This window comes from Alosa sapidissima, chromosome 16, assembly GCF_018492685.1.
Source record: "Alosa sapidissima isolate fAloSap1 chromosome 16, fAloSap1.pri, whole genome shotgun sequence".
Lineage (NCBI taxonomy): Eukaryota > Metazoa > Chordata > Actinopteri > Clupeiformes > Clupeidae > Alosa > Alosa sapidissima.
The window spans coordinates 21,065,388-21,086,142 of NC_055972.1; the positions used below are offsets into that span (position 1 = coordinate 21,065,388).

The 20,755-nt window shown below is 39.4% G+C and overlaps 3 protein-coding genes across 4 annotated transcripts; 2 read left to right on the forward strand and 1 right to left on the reverse strand.

The window, feature by feature from the left end:
• Window positions 1–69: 69 nt before the first annotated feature.
• Window positions 70–20,216, reverse strand: LOC121685867 (toll-like receptor 4). 2 transcript variants are annotated; one of them, XM_042066705.1, is made up of 4 exons: window positions 20,080–20,216; window positions 10,990–11,143; window positions 2,422–2,588; window positions 70–2,298 (listed from the first exon to the last, which is right to left on the reverse strand). In XM_042066705.1, the coding sequence occupies exons 2-4, from the start codon at window positions 11,032–11,034 to the stop codon at window positions 90–92; spliced, it is 2,421 nt and encodes an 806-aa protein (XP_041922639.1). In that variant the 5' UTR covers window positions 11,035–11,143; window positions 20,080–20,216; the 3' UTR covers window positions 70–89. The 2 variants fall into 2 exon arrangements, with proteins under 2 accessions (XP_041922639.1, XP_041922638.1); XM_042066704.1 differs by lacking the exons at window positions 10,990–11,143; window positions 20,080–20,216 and adding an exon at window positions 2,667–2,808.
• Window positions 9,327–11,622, forward strand: LOC121685869 (toll-like receptor 4). Its single transcript, XM_042066707.1, has one exon. The coding sequence runs from the start codon at window positions 9,422–9,424 to the stop codon at window positions 11,291–11,293; it is 1,872 nt and encodes a 623-aa protein (XP_041922641.1). The 5' UTR covers window positions 9,327–9,421; the 3' UTR covers window positions 11,294–11,622.
• LOC121685621 (toll-like receptor 4) lies at window positions 17,616–20,422 on the forward strand. Its single transcript, XM_042066231.1, has 3 exons — window positions 17,616–17,708; window positions 17,803–17,969; window positions 18,175–20,422. The coding sequence occupies exons 1-3, from the start codon at window positions 17,616–17,618 to the stop codon at window positions 20,420–20,422; spliced, it is 2,508 nt and encodes an 835-aa protein (XP_041922165.1).
• The last annotated feature ends 333 nt before the right edge of the window (window positions 20,423–20,755 follow it).

Sequence of the window (20,755 nt, forward strand, 5' to 3'; positions counted from 1 at the left end):
CTTAGATCCACATCTATCATCATCCTCTCTCTGAACTATGTAAGTTCTATAGTTCGGCAAGATTAATATGTCTAGCATGTGTAAAAGCTTCAGTTCCTAGCAATAATGGCTTTTCTGAGACGAGCCCAGAACCGGATATTGCTTAGAACGTTTCCCTTCCACTTGAGGTAGGTGTTCTTTTTCAGATACTTATGAAGTCCAAACAGTCTCCTTATTTTCTTATCTTCCACATCTTCCAAGATGATGATGATGATGCTGGCATTTCGCCTGAAGACAAGCCAGGATTGTGCCAGTTCAAACTCAAACTGACACCAGGAGCTGTCTAGGAAGTGCTGAGACACCACCACAATGACTTTCCGGCTACCCATGATGCCTTCATCCACTATATTGGAGGCAATCGACTTTCCTGCTTGGAAATCTCGCTCATGCAGGCAAAGCTGAATTGGAGGATGTCCTTTCTCAAGGTTTTCCACAAGCTCATCCAACACCCAGGCTTCATCCTTGCTTGAGTAGATCACAAAGGCATCATAGGAGCATTCTTGTTGTCTAGACATTCTGTAGCCTCTTAGCAATATGAAGCAGTAATGTATATAGAACTGGTACTTATACAACAATGCAGACAATAGGAGTACAATTACAGCTGCTAATATGGACACGGTTATTATCACTCTCTTTATGTGAACACAGTGTGTGGGGTCAAAGTTAATCATTCTGGAGTTCATGGATGAAGCTTTGCATGACATTAGATGAGGATCTTTTAGAACTGACTGATGATTAATGATCCAGGAAATAAATTCAGTCTGAGTACAGGAACATTCTATGGGATTGAAGGACAAATCAAATACCGAAAGATCTGCAGGGAGATTCTGAAGAATGTTTGGAGAGATGCCGGCTATGTGGTTATTATCTGCATGCAAAGACTTTAGTTTCGATAAACTAGGACCTGTGAGAAAGTCCATTGTGGTCAGTTTGTTCCCACTAAGAATCAAATGTTTTAAATTATGTAGATCCTGGAATGAAGTCAAGGGTATGTCTTCAATGGCACAATTTGTAATGTCCAGGAGCTCTAGAGCTGTGAGATTTAAAAATAATTGACCAAAAATGCCTTTTGCAAAGCTGTTGCCAGCAATTTTCAATTCTTTCAGACTGCTTAAACCATAAAAAATAACTATGCTTTTGAAGGTAATTTGTGAGTGGGAAAGGTCGAGAGTCTTTAAATTCTTAAGGTCTTGCATAACAGCTGATTCATTTTCAACTTCTACTTCTGTGCCATGAAGATCCAATATTTCTAGAGATGCTTTATTTGAAAGTCCACGAATTCTAATGTTAATCTTCGCATTCTCACTCAGATTTAGATACCTGAGTTTAGGGACATCAATAAATTCATCATCACAGCAATTCATTATCAAATTATTATTACTTAGATCAATGTAGTCTAGACTAGGCAAATTAGCAAAGCTTATAAATTCTGGTGGATGTATATTTTCATTGATGACCAGTTTCTTTAAATTGTGTTGATGAGACAGTAGAACATCTGGTAGTATGGCCATTTTACCTTTAACAATAACAATCTCTTTGAGGTTTGGAAAATAAAAATGTTCCTTGTTAATTATGCCAACGCGGTTCAGAACAATTTTTGTAGAATTACTCATGCAACCAAGGATACGACTGGGTAGATTGAAATAGAAGGACTGATGAAAATATATCTCCTCGAAGTTTATGAAACAAAGGTTTTCCAAAGAATCTGGATTTATTTGGATCCTTCCCGTCTCCAAGAAATGTCCTATTTTCAACTTCTTTACATTCAAACCACTAAGACCCCCAAGAGCTTCTCTTGTACTTGTGGATGAGGTTGTGTCAAATAAATTGATCTCTCGGAGATAAAGGCCATTACATGCTCCAGTTTCTATGAAGGATATTGGGTTTCCGGACAGTATTAAAGTTAAATTGCTACTCATCTGACGCAAAACGGAAGTGTGAACAGCTCTGATGACAGATATGTTGTTTGTATGAAGGTCCAGTAATGTGAAGTCCTTGAAACTAACAGCATACGTTGGAAGGGCCAAAGAAAATAATCTGTTTGTTCCAACTTTTAATTCCTTTAGGCTTGTTAAATTCTGTAAATTAAGACTGTACATGGAGAGCAGACCGATGTCGACTAGAACAAGCTTGTATATTTTTTCCAAAACATTAATGCTGTTTCTTCCAAAATATTTCACTGGATTTCCAGTGAGAATCAAAACAGACAAATTTCTCATATTAAAGAACGCCTCATTGTCAATGTTTTGGATGTGACATCTGTTCGAAAAAGAGACACAAAAACACAGGACAGTGTCACATAATCTTCACATTGTGTTTACAGTGTCAGTTTAAATAATCATGTCTAAGAAATGAAGTAAAACAAAGAAGCCCTCCTTTTACCTTGTGAGATCAAGATGTTGTAGTAATGGTAATCTCGGGAACATGTGTCTCTGCAATGTTGTGAGGTAATTAAAACTGAAGTCCAAATGTTGTGTGGAGGGAGGGATACTGGTTGGTATGTAGCTCAGGTTTCTCCTGAAGCATGAGTATTGGAGACTGGGGATGACCTGAAAACAAGAGAAAATGTTTAAAGTCTACACATATGCTGTCACAGAATTAGGCATGTTATGCAAACATTACTATACCTCCAAGCATGCCTCCATATCCTCATTCATTTTGACTGCCCTTACAGTAGTAAGAATCATCCACATGACTGGAAGTGTAATTCTGTGTACTCGTAGAGACGTCATTTTGACAAAAGCCTTCATTTGTTTGGACAATACATGACATAGGCTTTCCTGAAATAGCAATGAGGAACAAAAACCACGTGCCACTGATTGTGTGACTTCTCAGACATGAGAACAAAGGAACTATGATTCTTGTAACTGTCAGTGAAATGTAAATATACGCTTTTTAACTGTTACACTGTCACTAGTCTGACGTAATCTTATTTTACCTCATTACAAATACAAATATACAAATGTGACATACAAATACAGAAAGTAATTTGTACAAATATATGTATATTTGTAAATATATTTTTGACGTTTGTAAATAAATATGTTTGTGTGTGGGAGGCATTGGATTCTGCATCTGTGGATCGCATTTGTGGATGATGTAATTTTGAGACATTCTTATCCCACAGCGTCCACAAACAAATACCCCCAAATTCGCGGGCGAATACACCCTCCCCTGGATAACAAGTAGATGGCAGTGTGAGAATTTGGGGGTATTTATCTTTTTCAAGTATGTACAAATCTTTTAGAGACAATTCTACCCCCATACTCCCCCTCCCTCCCGTGCAATTGAACCTCTCCCCTTAAACGCGCATCTCGTTGGAGATTGTTGTTTTTTATGGTTCAGGTTGGATCAAGTTGTTTTTGTTGCCTTTTTTGGAGCCTGGACTTTCCACAGAGACAGAATGTTTTAGCTTAGAAACCGTGCAACATTGCTTAGAGCACATTTAAGCAACTTTATTGGGAAAGGGAGTGGTTTGTTCTTCCATTAAGTCAAGTAATGTTTGATATCCTATTAAGGGTGTAACGGTAACTTAGGTTCGGTTACTTTTTGGCAAGTCTGTAAGAACTGCTAGCCTAACATTCACTGACAATATTGCTGGTGTTCAACATATATAAGCAGGATTAGTAATTAAAAAAATCCAGGTCAAAAACTTTTTTTCTAAAGAAAAAAAAAAACATCATCAACATTATAATGGGTTATCATCTGGACACCTACATGTTCCAAAACTCTCACAAAGGAAAAACCTGCCAAGTTTCATATGGTCATCTGCAATCCCCGTCCCTGGCCGTCGAGTCATACCAGGCGGTGCTCTGATAGGCCTACTGTCTGATACTTCCCCCTTTCTCATGCTCCCCCTTTGCTAAAGCTAAGACCATGTCTGTCTGTGTTTAGTGCAGTTCTGCTTTTCAATATTCAACAGCACCACAATGATTTGGCCAATATTTACAGATTTCACAACATATCAGTTAAAAAAAAGAGTGTAAAGGTTGCACTAGCAGAGCAAAAACAGCTGTAAAATGCTACAGAGTTGAAATGAGGATTATTGGTGCGTGTCTTGCTGGCACATCTGTGACCAGGACATCAAGTGGTGTTTTGAAAGCCACGGTATCGATGGTAATGTTGGTATACCATGATGAAAGACGAACGAACCACATCCAACAGGACAATGCAAGAGGAAGCTGTCTGAAAGGAATATATGTGTGCTAAGACGGATTGTATTACAAAAAAAACCCATACCACTACAGCTGCCCAACTCACAGCAGAATAAAATGTGCATCTTGACTCTCCCGTTGCCACCAAAGCGAAGGTGCTTGTCTAACTGTGTTTTGTTTTTAACTGTGTCTTTAATAAGTTTTGTAAAGTCTCTGGCAACATGTAAGATAACCTTGCACAAGAAGCCAGTGTGTGTGCTAGCTGTCATGGCAGAGTGAGTGTTTCGATAGCACAGTGAATTTCTTTAAGTATATTTTTGTGACAGGAAGCAAGTATTATAAGTCTATAATATAAATGGCGTTTACAAACGGAAGTTCGGGAGGAGCATGACGGAATTTGCCACGCCTCCTTCAATCAGACAGGTTATTTATTCGCAGTCTGCCTCTATTTGGCGAAGCTGCAGCATCGGCGTCACTCTGCTTGCAAGAAGGAGAGCTACTCCGCGGACCATATCTTTGATTAGAGCAGAGTTGGATGTAGTATCGATTGCCCTCATTTCGCAAGGAAAGCAGACCTGCGTCGTCGCCTTCTCCAACAATCAGTTTATCTTTCCTCTCCTACTATAGCCGATCAACCAAGCACTAGCGCCGCAGCTTTTCTACGGAATTACGGAATGTGAACTAGTGAACCCTCCTTTATTCATGTTTTTTTAAATGCTATTTCAAAAGAGAGAAAATTGACAGGGCCTGTGCTGTGCAGCTGTCTAAGGTTTGGATTGACATATTTAATCTGTCACTAACCCAGGCAGCTGTCTCCGCATGCTTTAAAACCACCTCCATCGTGGCGGTGCCAAAACACTCCGCGGCAACACGTCTTAATGACTTCCGTCCAGTTGTACTCAACCCCATCATCATGAAGTGCTTCGAGAGGATGGTCCTGGCCCACCTCAAGACCTGCTTACCACCATCACCTTCCAATTCGCATACCGTCAGAACAGGAGCACGGAGGATGGCATCTCTACTGCACTTCACTCTGCCCTGTCCCACCTTGACAATAGCAACACCTACAGTATGTGAGAATGCTGTTCATTGACTTCAGTTCTGAATTCAACACCATCATCCCCTCCAAACTGATCAGCAAACTCATTGGGCATTAATACCTCCTTCTGTAACTGGATTCTGGACTTCCTAACCAACAGACCTCAGTCTGTTAGGTTAGATAACCACACCTCCTCAACCATCACCCTGAACACCGGTGTACCACAGGGATGTGTGCTGAGCCCTCTCCTTTAATCCCTCTTCACTACGACTGCACACCTGTACATAGCTCTAACACCATTACCACCACGCTATGGTGATTGGTCTCATCAGCAACAACGATGAGACGGCCAATAGGGAGGAGGTCCAGCACCTAACATTGTGGTGAACTGACAACAACCTGGCTCTCAACACCAAGAAGACCAAAGAGCTCATTGTGGACTTCAGGAAGTCTAAAGCTAGCACACACACATATTCTCATCAATGGGACTGAGGTGTAGCGTGTCACCAGCTTCAAGTTTCTGGGTGTCCACATCTCTGAGGACCTCTCTTGGACCCTCAACACCTCTATCCTGATCAAGAAGGCTCACCAGCTTCTCTTCTTCCTGAGGAGACTTGAGAAGGGCCACCTGTCTCCTCACATCCTGGTGAACTTCAACCGCTGCAACATTGAGAGCATCCATACCAACTGTGTCACAGTTTGGTTTGGCAACTGCTTTGCCTCCGTAGCAAGTTAACACAGCTGATCATGGTATAGCCTAGGCCTATTTCAGATAGATTGCTGCTATGTCTTGTCTGTTAACAACTCATTGTCATCATGAGCGCGTAGGTTATCTCGCAGTTATGGAAATACCATGCACTATGCCATTTATATAGCTAGAATAATACATGTTTCCAATGATATAATTTCTATTACAGTTTCTATAGTACAAAATGTTATTTCACTCTGTTTTTACGTGGGTAAGGCCACCACACATCCAAATAACTGCCCTGCAGTGTCACTGTCTCACCTACATAAAATATAGTAGCCTAGGCTATAAACACAGATATGTGTGCATTTACTTAGAATACATGGCCTGCTGCCTGGTCGGAAGGACAGCTTCATTCGTCCCTCCATAGACATTCAGCAATAGGGCTTGCATTCATTACAAACAAACATGCAATGTGAAAGTCTGGGATTGGGGAGAGCACTAATATGCCTAGTCTAAGCTACTGAATAAGCATGAAGTCGAACCTTTAGATGAAAAACACTCTTTAATAATAGGCCTACTATAAATAAATAAACCACTAATGAAGTTACCTTTGACCATCGCATTTATTGCTGAAAGTAATTGGCTGAGCAACGGAGGTTAATATGTTCTATGTTTTGTGCAAATTATGTAGCTATGTCTATCGTTGTTGCATTTGAAGAAAACTGGAATATTTCATTCGTCCTCCTTTTCAATCGTCCCGGTTGTACTTTGGAACGGTCATTCTCTCTCCAAACTTCTCAAAATGTTGAGTTTAATGTCGACACGTCAAGATTAAAGTTGATATATTTCAACTTTATTCTCGAAATGTCGAGTTTAATGTCGACATGGCGACTTTAAAGTCGACACGTCGAGATTAATCTAGTCATGGCAAAAATATTTTTTCTTCTTCATGTGTGGCCCTAATACTCCGTCGTAGAAAGGACACACCACCATTGAAAGACATTTAAAAAGTAAGGTGTATTTGTATAGAGCACCACTCAACATAGGTCAACCAGGTCGATATAGGATATATCAAACTGGTGCCTATGATAATTGAATCCCAGTTAACTTTAAATGTTGCTTTCACAGTCATCCAAATTAAGAATTCCACTCTGCCATGTGTAACGATAAACAAGTGATGTAATGAACAACTCATATGCAACTCAAAACACTTATGAATGGCAACATATGTATTTATTTCGTTTCCCTGGTTTCCCTCTAATGACATTCTCATAGAGGTTCCAGCATACAAAGCATGTAAGCAACAATGACAAAAAAAAATACAAAAATCACTGAGGATGACTGAACTATAGCTGAACTAACCAAAGAGCATTACAACAAGAGTCCCAAACTTCACCCCATCACTTTGTTTCCTTCCCCAAAGACACAGGCCACTTTGGTAAAGTATTGTCTGCGTTTGAGAGATCCTAGTGATGTGGCTTTAGTTCCTCATCAGTTCTCATGAAAGCCTGCCTTCTGCCTTTTTAAGCAGACCTGTTTTGTCAGGTGTCCCTCTGCTTATTTGCAAATGGCTGCCTTGACAGTATACCGGTTTACACTGTCAGTCATGTGGATGATTCTTACTAGTCTATGTGGAGCCAAGATAATAAAAGACCCGGGAGATTGCTTAGAGGTATAGTATCATGTCTCGTTCAGATGGAATAAATAGTGCCTAATTCTGTCTCAATGTATATACATAAACTTTAAAAACTCTCTCTTGTTTTCAGGTCATCCCCAGTCCTCCAATACTCATGCTTCAGGAGAAACCTGAGCTACATACCAACCAGTATCCCTCCCTCCACACAACATTTGGACTTCAGTTTTAATTACCTCACAACACTGCAGAGACACATGTTCCCGAGACTGCCATTTTTACAACATCTTGATCTCACAAGGTAAAAGGAGAGCTTCTTTATTTTACTTAAAGATGCCCTGCCACACATATTTCATTACTTTGTGGTAATGTCTGAAGTTCTACCATGGACTCTGTAACATTCTTTGTTGAAAACATGTTACCTTGTTTCAAGCCATTCTAGCGTGGTATTTAAAGCCTGCACAAAGACTCAGCTCAATTTGCGCCAGTTCTCATTAATATTCAAGAGCTAAGCTGCTTGACTCTGATTGGCTAACAGCTAGTAGGTTTCGTCCATAACATGACAACTAATTTTAACTTCATGGCATGAACTTAGCTTGGCTAGCGAGTGCTAGCATTGTCTAAATGTGCATAAATAAAACCTGCTAGGCTAGCGAGTGCATTACACCTGTATAACATTAGACTTTCTAGCGCTGACAGTTTTAGTTACGGACTGCACTGGTCGTAGACTGCTGCGATGGTAGCTGTTATCAACTAATTTTAGCTTCATGGCATGAACTTTGCTTGGCTAGCGAGTGCTAGCATTGTCCAAATGTGCATAAATAAAACCTGCTACGCTAGCGAGTTCATTAAACCTGTATAATATAGTAGCACTTCCTTGAGTTGACAATAACGGTTTACTTACGGGCACTCGTCGTACACTACTGCGATGGTAGCCTACTGCTCCAGGCTTCAACAGCAACCTTTTTGTGAAGCCTGTAGCATTGTTCCAAAAAATAAACTAAAGCCTTTTGATCCTCAAGTCTGGGTTCTTGGGCAAAATGCATTGTTGAAATTCTATTCGTGCATAGCGCACAAGTCCGTTGGCATTCAGCCATCCTTGCATAGGCCTACTAAAACTGTCATAGAGCTAAACGAATTTTGTGGGCACGGTCTCAACTGGGCAAACTCATAAATAGTAATGAGCTCATAAATTCCACGTCAATCTGAAGAGCTTTTGCAATTGGCCTAATTCCTCTGCTTATTTCTTTTCAGTGGCTAGAGCTGACAGAGGAGGTAGCTGTTTGTTTTCACATTCACAACATAACTGTAGTACAAACACATATTGACCTAACATGATAAAAAAAAATGCAAGTAAAAACGGTTTTGTGTGGCAGGGCACCTTTAATTCCTTAGGCAGAATTATACTGATGCAGAATTATACACATTGACAATGCAAATTGATGCACACTGTGGACCCAATTATGTGTTTTCATGGTTTAAAATGGTGGTTTAAATTATTGTTTTCTGCTTTTCTTTTGGACAGATGTCACATACAAAACATTGACAATGAGGCCTTCTTTAATGTAAGGAATTTGTCTGTTTTGATCCTCACTGGAAATCCACTCAAATATTTTGGAAGAAGCAGCATTAATGTTTTGGAAAAAATACACAAGCTTGTTCTAGTAGAAATCGGTCTGCTTTCACTGGATAGTCTGAATTTACAGAATTTAACAAGCCTAAAGGAGTTGAAACTTGGAACAAACAGAATATTATGTGTGGCCCTTCCAACGTATAGTGTCACTTTCAAAGGTTTCACTTTACTGGACCTTCATAGAAACAACATATCTGTTATCAGAGCTGATGACACCTCTGTTTTGCGTCAGATGGGTAGCAATGTAACTTTGATATTGTCCAGAAACCCTATATCCTTCATAGAAACAGGAGCATTTGCAGGTCTTTATTTTAAAGAGATCAATCTCTTTGACACCTTCATCTCGTCCACAGTTGTTAGAGATATTACTGGAGGTCTCAGTGGTTTAAACGTGATAAGATTGAAAATTGGAAATTTCGAGGAAAGCACCTGGCAAGAAACAGTAGGCCTACTTCTAGATTACATTTGTGTCATATACTTTCAAGAGATATATTTACATCAATCTAATCCTTCTCACCTACCAAGTCATATTCTTCGTTGCATGGCTAATTGTTCAAAAATCTATCTGAGTCGAGTTGTATTAGAAACTTGGGAACATTTTCATTTTCAAAACCTCAAAGAAATTATTGTGGTCAATGGAAAAATGTTCACCCTACCAGGACTCCAACTCTCTCACCAACACAGCTTAAGAAGACTAGTCATCAATAACAATTATCGCCTTTTAGTATTTCAAAAATTAGTTGATTTACCCAGTCTTGAGTACCTTGATCTAAGTAGGAATGTACTGACCATAGATTGTTGTGATTTAGAATTTGTTGGTACTCCTAATCTCCGGTATCTAAACCTGAGTGTGAATTCAGCAGTAACAATTAGACTATTTGGACTTTTAAATCATCCAACTCTTGAAGTATTGGATATCCATAACACAAAAGTAATATTTGAAAATGACCACAGTGATGCTATGGAAAATCTTAGGTATTTGAAATATCTGGACCTATCCTATTCACAAATTACATTTAATACCAAACTTTTTCATGGCTTAAGCAGTCTGAAAGAATTGAAAATGGCTGGCAACAGCTTTGCAAAAGGCATTTTTAGCCAATTATTTTTAAATCTCACAACTTTGGAGGTCCTGGACCTTTCAAATTGTGCCATTGAAAACATACCCTTACATTCTTTTCATGATCTACATCATTTAAAACATTTGATTTTTAGTGGGAACAAATTGATCACAATGGACTTTCTCACAGGTCCTAGTTTATCGAAACTAAAGTCTTTGCATGCAGATAATAACCACATAGCTGGCATCTCTCCAAGCGTTCTTCAGAATATCCCTGCGGATCTTTCAGTATTTGATTTGTCCTTCAATCCCATAGAATGTTCCTGTATTCAGACTGAATTTATTTCCTGGATTATTAATCATCAGTCAGTTCTAAAAGATCCTCAACTAATGTCATGCAAATCCTCATCCATGAACTCCAGAGTGATTAACTTTGACCCCACACAATGTGTTCACAGAAACAGAGTGATAATAACTGTGTCCATATTAGCAGCTGTAACTGTACTCCTATTGTCTGCATTGTTGTATAAGTACCAGTTCTATATACATTACTGCTTCATATTGCTAAGAGGCTACAGAATGTCTAGACAACAAGAATGCTCTTATGATGCCTTTGTGATCTACTCAAGCAAGGATGAAACCTGGGTGTTGGATGAGCTTGTGGAAAACCTTGAGAAAGGACATCCTCCAATTCAGCTTTGCCTGCATGAGCGAGATTTCCAAGCAGGAAAGTCGATTACCTCCAATATAGTGGATGAAGGCATCATGGGTAGCCGGAAAGTCATTGTGGTGGTGTCTCAACATTTCCTAAACAGCTCCTGGTGTCAGTTTGAGTTTGAACTGGCACAATCCTGGCTTGTGTTGAGGCGAAATGCCAGCATCATCATCATCATTCTGGAAGATGTGGAAGATAAGAAAATAAAGAGACTGTTTGGACTTCATAAGTATCTGAAAAAGAACACCTACCTCAAGTGGAAGGCGAATGCACTAAGCAATACGCGGTTCTGGGCACGTCTCAGAAAAGCCATTATTGCTAAGAACTGAAATTTGTACTAACTTTGACTTACAAATGCTTGAGTCATAGTAATCTTGCCAAACTAACTTACATAGATTATACAGGTTGATACTTGTTGATCTAAGGGTGTGTTTGTTTGTTTTGATCTCTTTTTGATTTTCATTGATAACTCATTCAAGAGACTTCCATACATCTAAAGCCACCTCTTATCTAAAATGATGCATGTTTTCACTGTTTTTGCCATGATTATTTTTAAGACTGAAAATGTTACCCTGATGCCTTATTTGTGATGGGGAGAGGTTGGGGTAGGATAGTAAAGACTCCTAGTAAAGAGTCCTTTTGAAAAAGTGCATACAGTATAAAATGCCACACTCTATGATTAGATTAGATTAGATTAGATTAGATCAGATTAGATTAGATTCAACTTCATTGTCATTGGGCAGAGTACAAGTACAACCCCAAATCAGAAAAATTGGCGTCACTTCTTCATTTAACACAATTCTGTAAATGTTTATGAATTGAGGAGACCAGTTGTTAGAGTTTTGAGAATGAAATGTTGTCCCATTCCTGCCCGATATAGGATTTCAGTTGCTCAACAGTATGGGATATTCTTAATCATGTTTGTCATTCCATGTCTCCATGATGCACCTAATTTGTTAGGTCTGGACTGGAGACAGGCCATTTTAGCACCTGGACTATTCCTCTGTGAATAGGCCCTCTCCTCTTTAGCCCAGATGAGTTCATGATTTCCAAAATAGGGGCAGCCGTGGCCTACTGGTTAGCGCTTCGGACTTGTAACTGGAGGGTTGCCGGTTCGAACCCCGACCAGTAGGAATAGCTGAAGTACCCTTGAGCAAGGCACCTAACCCCTCAATGCTCCCCGAGGGCCACTGTAGCAAGCAGCTCACTGCTCTGGGTTAGTGTGTGCTTCACCTCACTGTGTGTTCACTGTGTGCTGAGTGTGTTTCACTAATTCACAGATTGGGATAAATTTCCCTCACGGGATCAAAAGAGTATATATACTTATATACAGTATATACAAACGGAATTGCACTTTTTGATTGGTCTGACCACAGGACATTTTTTCACTTTACCTCAGTCCATTTTAAACAAGCTCAGGCCCAGATAAGAAGGCGATATTTCTATATCATGTCTAAATACAATTTTGGCTGTTGCACGGTAAAGTTTACACTAGTATTTCTGAATTGAGTATCAAACTGTGCTCATAGACAATGGTTATCAGAAGTTTTCCTGAGCCCATACAATGATTTTCTACAGAAACAGGACTGGTTGTAATGCAGTACCATCTGAGGTCCAAAAGACCATGGCCATCCAATATTGTTTTTCAGCTCTATCCCTTGTTTGCAAAGATTTCTCTGGATTCTCTGTTTATATTTTAATGACATTATGTACTGTAGATGATGAACTCCTAGCCTAGAAATCTAGATTGCACCCTAGCGGCAGCCAATGTAATTTGCAGCCAGGGTAGTCTAGCAACTCTCGGTTGGCTTGCGAGCTGGAAAAATCAAACTTAGATCAGGCCAATCACATTGTGTATAGTCGGTTGGCGGGCTTAAAGTAATGGCGGCAGAGTTCCGACGCTTTCTTCATGAATTCCCTGCTACTTGAAAACAAAGGCTAATGAACTCCCCAAATACTTCAGATGCATTAAAATGACATTGTTTCATCATTTGTCCACACTTTGAATGAATGTTCTGAAACTTCTCAGGTTAATAGATATTATGATTATGATATCCAGACACCCAATAGGCCTGCCTGGCATAGCGCCACCACCTGGCCAAGCAGTAAATGTGCCAGAAATTAGCAATGCCTTAACTGATTAATCTGAAACTGAAACTGGATATCAAGATTTTGATAATATTCACATCTGTAATTCACATGCCTAGCATAGTGCCACCATCTGGCCAAGCAGGAAATGTGCCAGAAATGTATCAGAAATGTTCTATGCTTTGAATGATTGATCTGAAATTTTCCAAAATATTGGATACCATGATGATGCTTGGCAAAGTGCCACCAATTGGCAAGACAAGGAATGTTTTTTTTTTACTTCTGTTGGATATCACAATCAGATTAATCAGATTAGGTGCATATGACATCCAGACACCCAATATACCTGTGTGGCGTAATGCCACCAGCTGGCCAAAGTCAGAATAGTTTTTGGAATTTGTTAACAAAATATTAGTTAATATAAATCTGATGATATCCACATGTCCCAACTACCAACCTGGTCTAGCGCCACCAGCTGACCAAACAGGATATGTGCCAGACATTGACAACACCTTGGTTAATTGGTTGGAAACTTTCAAAAATACTGGATATTATTATTATGATATTTACATGCCTAATTAATAAACCAACTGGCAATAGAAGGTTTTTTTTTATTATTATTTATTTTGGATATTGATATCAGATTCATTAGATTAATTCATTTTAGGTGCACGTCAACTGTTTCTTGCATCTGCATTGCACTGCATATCACAAAATATATAAATGAATTACTTGGAAGCATATCATTGTACCCTACATATTTGTGGTGTAGCGCCACCTATTGACTACCATCAGTGTAAAACGTCAAACCCAACACAAGGTGAGTAAGTGCTTCCAATGTATAAAACATGCAAAAACAAATAGCACACACATCAGACATTTGCGTTTGACAAACGCACCACATGTCGGTGCATTGTTGGACTCCGAAATGTCACGGGTCGCGGTACGCAGGTGCATCTGGCCCGCCATTTCCACTTGCGGCTATATTTGCAAATTAATTGGGTTTCGCAGCAAAGTCAATGGTTTGTAGCCTGGTCCTACCAGACTCTCGTACATTTCATAATGTACAGAGAGTTTGACCACTTTCCATTGCCAAGCGTTAACTTCCTTGAAGGCAAGCACTCTGTTGAAGTTTAAAACTATTGGATCTGCCCAGAGCCACTCTGGATCTGCCATAACCAATCGCTAACGTTTGGTCGTGACGTATGTCTGGCTCAAACTAGCGACCTCAACCTCAACGTCATCGTTCTCAGCCACTCCCTCTGTTCGCTGATTGGACCTGCATATTTTTGCAGGAGAAAACCTGCAAATATACCGCAGACCCAGACGACGTACTGAAGGGAAATGCAAATTGAGTGGAAGTACATAGGAGGGCGGAGCCAGGCTAAATGGTTTGTGTCTAGACCACAGATCCCACTGAGTGAGTCAGTGCTCACTCGCCTCAGCACTGTGAACCTCCTGAGATGGAGCTCTGCTGAAGGTCATGGTGCAACACCACACAAATATATAACTAAATAAATCTAATGAATTAACATGGATGAAAAGATCTATTTTATTTCACATACACAGGAGAGGTGTTAAATTCCTAGTGCTATAGGTAGGGGATTTCCCAGAACGACCAATCAACAACCAAGCCTATTTACCATCAAAAACAGAGAGTGGATTACAGCATCAGACAGCTCCCAACAAACAGTACCTTGTTGCAACTTGACACATGTTATTCTGTATGTGGTTTGGCCCACTGCACGAAAGGAAGATTGACGTCATGTCTAAACCTCTCACATATCTTTGCTTGAAATGAAACACATCCTAAAGGCAGTTATACAGTTGTAAGTATTAATGTCACAGCGGAAAAGCATCTAAATGGAAAAGAGTTCTCAAAATAGCTTATGCCGTCTGACTTATGTTCTGTTTTCTGATAGTTTACGAAACATGTTATGTGCAAGTATAAAGTTAATTTGAATGAGTTAATAAACTAGATGTACCGCATAGTGGTACAAAATATGACCGCCGCTCAGTCCTGTACATCCTCTCGGAGAAAATAAATTACTTGTCAATTTGTCTCCATCTCCTACTCCATCCCCTACTCTTGCAACTTGTATGTGTGTGAGTGTGTGCGTGCCTGTGTGTGTGTGTTTGTATGTGGATGTGTGTGTTTGTGTGTGCATGCGTGTGTGTTTGTGTGTGTGGATGTGTATGTGCATCCGTGTGTGTGTGTCTAGATTGCACCCTAGCGGTTGTGATTTCGATATTTGAGTTTTTCAAAAACTGATAACCGATATATCGGCCAATGTAAAAATGTTCTCCCATAACAATGTTCTAATATTTGAATAGGCCGAACTATCGAGTTTCCTAATGAAACACTCTTCATATACAGTAATTTATTTGTTTTAAGAAATAAAAGTGTACAGAATAGAAAGAATAGTAAGAATAAAATAGGTCTTTGTTCTGTGATAACCACATTGCCACAAATTAACCTACATTGTGAGCAGTTTATGGTTAATGACTCTCCCTTTATCCAAGCAAAACATTTTACAAGTATGATCAGTTACTTTACTTTACTTTTAGCCTTTATAGCCTAAACCATGTTCTTCCTTACTTGAAACACCTTTCTTGAAATGCAAGAAATTGAAGACCGAAACTAGGGTGTAATAGTGGGTGTTTGGGAATGAATGTTATCTCAGATGCTTACATTTATTTCATGTAGACTTTTTGTGGTCCTAATGCAACATTTTGCAAAGCACTGACAGGGCCACCAAGGACTCTGAGCGAGTCAACAGCAGAAAAACCTAGCAAGCAGAAATGTCCCAGCCCGGTGTTTAGGATGCATCATAGACAAGTATCTTGAAGTTCCATGTATATCTTCCTCAGCAAACCATCACATTATCTCCTCCTGTCTATGCATTTCCTCCACTACCATTTTCTTCTTTTCTCCTGCAGAATTCTTGCTCCACAAGGGTTTACTTATGTCCACCCCTAGACCCCCGCGCCCATGCTGCACATGGCCAATTATATCCCTATGCCTCAATGCTGATTTAGCTAGCTTAACTGCCTGTTCTGGGTTCACACTTTCTCTGTCAGACTTACTTATGTGGTCGGATTCAGAGAAGGTAGTTTACTTCATTGAACTGGAAGAGGCCAATGAGCTGAAGAGAGCGAAATACACTGAAATAGCAGAGGAGGCAGCCAAGCGAGGTTGGAGTGCACGATTAAGGCCTATTGAAATTGGCGCACAAGGGTTTGTGGCCAGACCTGCTATTGGCTTGCTGTCTGAATTGGGCATTTGTGGACGAAGTCTAAGGCAGGTGGTTAGTAACATGTCCTTGAAAGCAGAACGAGCAAGCGAATGGTTGTGGGTAAGGAGAAGTTACCCTTCCCGGGGTGCAAGCTACTGTAAGGTAAGCTAACTGGCTCATTTGTTTTGTGTTTGTGACGGACCACGCTTAGGTTGATGGTGGTTGATTAGGGTTTTTAGGGTTATGGTTCAGTCCACATCAACGGGACGGACCAACCTAACCAACCTAAACCATGCCTAGGCTGGTTAAGAGTATTTGGATATTTTATTGTGGTAATATGGTGGCAACATGGGGCGTAAGCTAAGGTAAGGGAAGGTAAGCGGTGAGCGGCCCAATGCAAACGTCATTTCTGTGCTCTCAATCATGATTGTTACAGTTTTTATTTTTATTACAGTTTTATTCACCACCAAGATTTTGTTCACCCCTCAGTTTTTGTATTTACGCTCTCGATTCCTGAATCTGCGCTCAATTTCATTATTTATGCGCTCACAAAATTAAGGCAGCTAACTGACACCATAGAATCAGTCAGTAAGCACTGGTCGTAGTGTTATCCAATTGCGTGCAGTGATATTTTTAAATGCATGCTTGGTGCCGCCCCTCGAATTGGGCCCTTTTCATAGTCAGACCCTAAATCTTTCTAGATTTGGATTGGTCTGGATTTATAGGCTAGCCAAACAAATCCATGAATGATTAAGAAACATCAGAACAACCCTTTTGAACAATGCGCCCAACGTCTGATCACAAAATGATGCTGTTTAATTAGCGAATGTGGACTGGACACACCTTTAACATTGCGTCGCTGACCAGTTTTTCAGATTGTTAAATTAGAGGCCAATATGGTCTGGGTATACCATTTCCCCTATGTTAGCAGGGATGTACTGATAATGGAACATAACCAATCATAAAACTATATTTAATATGGACAGATTTCATCCATCCACAACAAAGAATAGAAAATAAAAAACGGATAAAATGTTGGAGCAAAATTGGCTGACGAAATTATATTGAAAATGTTTTAACATTCAATAACCATCGGATGGTTTTATGACAGTAAATGTAGGCTACCAATCACACTCCGAGTCAGAGTGGAAGTGCTATTATTAAAAACTCAAGGTACTTTTTTGTTCCTTTGTTTGAGAGACCCTCATGAGGTGGCATGTGATTTAGTTCCTCATCAGTTCTCATGAAAGCCTGCCTTCTGTTTGTTTAACAATGGCACAGCCCTGATAAGTGAAGCTTTTGTCAGGTGTCCCTCTGTTCATTTGTAATGGCCGCCTTGACAGTATACCGGTGTGCACTGTTGGACTTCATTATTCTGTGTACAGCCAAGATAATAAAAGACCCGGGAGATTGTTTAGAGGTATAGTAACATGTCTTATTCAGATGGTATAAATAGTGCCTAATTCTGTCTCACTGTATATGCATTGACTTTAAAAACTCTCTCTTCTTTTCAGGTCATCCCCAGTCTCCAATACTCATGCTTCAGGAGAAACCTGAGCTACATACCAACCAGTATCCCTCCCTCCACACAACATTTGGACTTCAGTTTTAATTACCTCACAACACTGCAGAGACACATGTTCCCGAGATTACCATTACTACAACATCTTGATCTCACAAGGTAAAAGGAGGGTTTTTCTCTTTTTTCATTTCTTATGCTTATGCTTAAACTGACACTGTAGGCACAATGAGAAGATTATGTGACACTGTCCTGTGTTTTTGTATTGACAGACCAAGTTCAGAAATTATGCACACTGTGAACCCAATTATGTGTTTTCATGGTTTAAAATGGTGTTTTAAATTATTTCTGCTTTTCTTTTGGACAGATGTCACATCCAAAACATTGACAATGAGGCCTTCTTTAATGTAAGGAATTTGTCTGTTTTGATCCTCACTGGAAATCCACTCAAACATTTTGGAAAAAACAGCATTAATGTTTTGGAAAAAATACACAAGCTTGTTCTAGTAGACATCGGTCTGCTCTCCTTAGACAGTCTGAATTTACAGAGTTTAACAAGCCTAAAGGAATTAAAAGTTGGAACAAACAGATTATTTTCTTTAGCCCTTCCATCTTATGCTGTTAGTTTCAAGGAATTCACATTACTGGACCTTCATAAAAACAACATATCTACAATCCGAGCTGTTGACACTTCTGTTTTGCGTCAGATGAGTAGCAATTTAACTTTAATATTGTCCAGCAACCCAATATCCTTCATAGAAACTGGAGCATTTAATGGCCTTTCTCTAAGAGAGATCAATCTACTTGACACAATCTCATCCACAACTGCAAGAGAAGCTCTTGGAGGTCTTAGTGGATTGAAAGTGAAGAAGTTGAAAATAGGACATTTCCTGGCAATGGGAAAGATCCAAATGAATTCAGATTCCCTGACTAGCCTTTGTTTCATAAAGTTCCAAGAGATATATTTTTGTCAATCCTTTTTTTTTGAACTACCCAGTCACATCGTCCTTTGCATGATTAATTCTACAAAAATCTCTCTGAGATATGTTGGAATAAATACCTGGGAACATTCTTATTTTCCAAACCTCAAAGAGATTGTTGTGGTTGAAGGTCATATGGACTCACTACCGAATCTTCTACTTTCTCATCAACACAAATTAAAGAAATTGGTCATCAATGACAATGAATATTCATCAATATTGAAAAGCTTTGCTGATTTGCCTAGTCTGGAATACATTGATCTGAGTCATAATAATTTGATAATGTCTTGCTGTAATGCTGAATTTATTGGTGTTCCTAAACTCCGGTATCTAAATCTGAGTGAAAATGCAAGGGTAACAATTAGAACCTTGGGACTTTTTAATTATTCATCTCTAGAAATATTGGATCTTCATGGAACAGAAGTTGAAGTTGCAGATAATTGGGTTATTATGCACAACCTTAGGAATTTAAAATTTTTTGACCTTTCCTACACACAATTTACCTTTGACGGTAATGCTATTTTTTATGGCCTGAGCAGTCTGAAAGAACTGAAAATGGCTGGCAACAGCATTGAAAAAGACATTTTTGGCAAGTTATTTTCAAATCTCTCAACTTTGGAGGTACTGGACATTTCAAATTGTGGCCTTAAAGACATATCCTTCACTTCTTTCCAAGATTTACATAATTTGAGACACCTAACCCTAAGTGGAAACAAACTGACCACAGTGGACTTTCTCACCTGTCCCTGTCTGTCTAAACTAACCTCCATTCATGTAGACAATAACCACATAGCCAGCATCTCTTCAAACGTTCTTCAGAATCTCCCTGCAAATCTTTTAGTAGTTGATTTGTCCTTCAATCCCATAGAATGTTCCTGTTCTCAGACTGAATTTATTTCCTGGATTATTAATCATCAGTCAGTTCTAAAAGATCCTCAACTAATGTCATGCAAATCCTCAGAAATGAACTCCAGAGTGATTAACTTTGACCCCACACACTGTGTTCACAGAAACAGAGTGATAATAATTTCATCCTTATTTGCAGCTGTAATTGTACTCCTATTGTCTGCATTGTTGTATAAGTACCAGTTCTATATACATTACTGCTTCATATTGCTAAGAGGCTACAGAATGTCTAGACAACAAGAATGCTCTTATGATGCCTTTGTCATCTACTCAAGCAAGGATGAAGCCTGGGTGTTGGATGAGCTTGTGGAAAACCTTGAGAAAGGACATCCTCCAATTCAGTTTTGTCTGCATGAGCGAGATTTCCAAGCAGGAAAGTCGATTACCTCCAATATAGTGGATGAAGGCATCATGGGTAGCCGGAAAGTCATTGTGGTGGTGTCTCAACACTTCCTAGACAGCTCCTGGTGTCAGTTTGAGTTTGAACTGGCACAATCCTGGCTTGTGTTGAGGCGAAATGCCAGCATCATCATCATAATTCTGGAAGATGTGGAAGATAAGAAAATAAAGAGACTGTTTAGACTTCATAAGTATCTGAAAAAGAACACCTACCTCAAGTGGAAGGGGAACGCTCTAAGCAATATCCGGTTCTGGGCCCGTCTCAGAAAAGCCATTATTGCAATGCAAACAAATGAAAATGTTGAAATTCAAATTACAAATGCATACTAGGCTGATTCCTGTGTTCCAAACATATCAAATCAGACTGTTGTTTTTTGTTGTTTGTTTGTTTGTGGAACAATGTTTGATGCTTAAAATATTTAAGGTCCATGGGAGTATCTTCATCTGACTGGAATCTTGTCATTGAATTATCATTGTTTTCATAATGTTGTTGTTTGGTGGCAGACTAGTTTAAATGTGTTTGAGTCAAATTAAGGATTATCCCCTCAGAAAAGAAAATAACTGGAAACATGTAACAAAACAACTGCAGTTATACTTGACAAGTAAAATGGAGTAGGTAGGCTACAATATGGGCTACAATATGTATGTGCCCAAAATATTGCA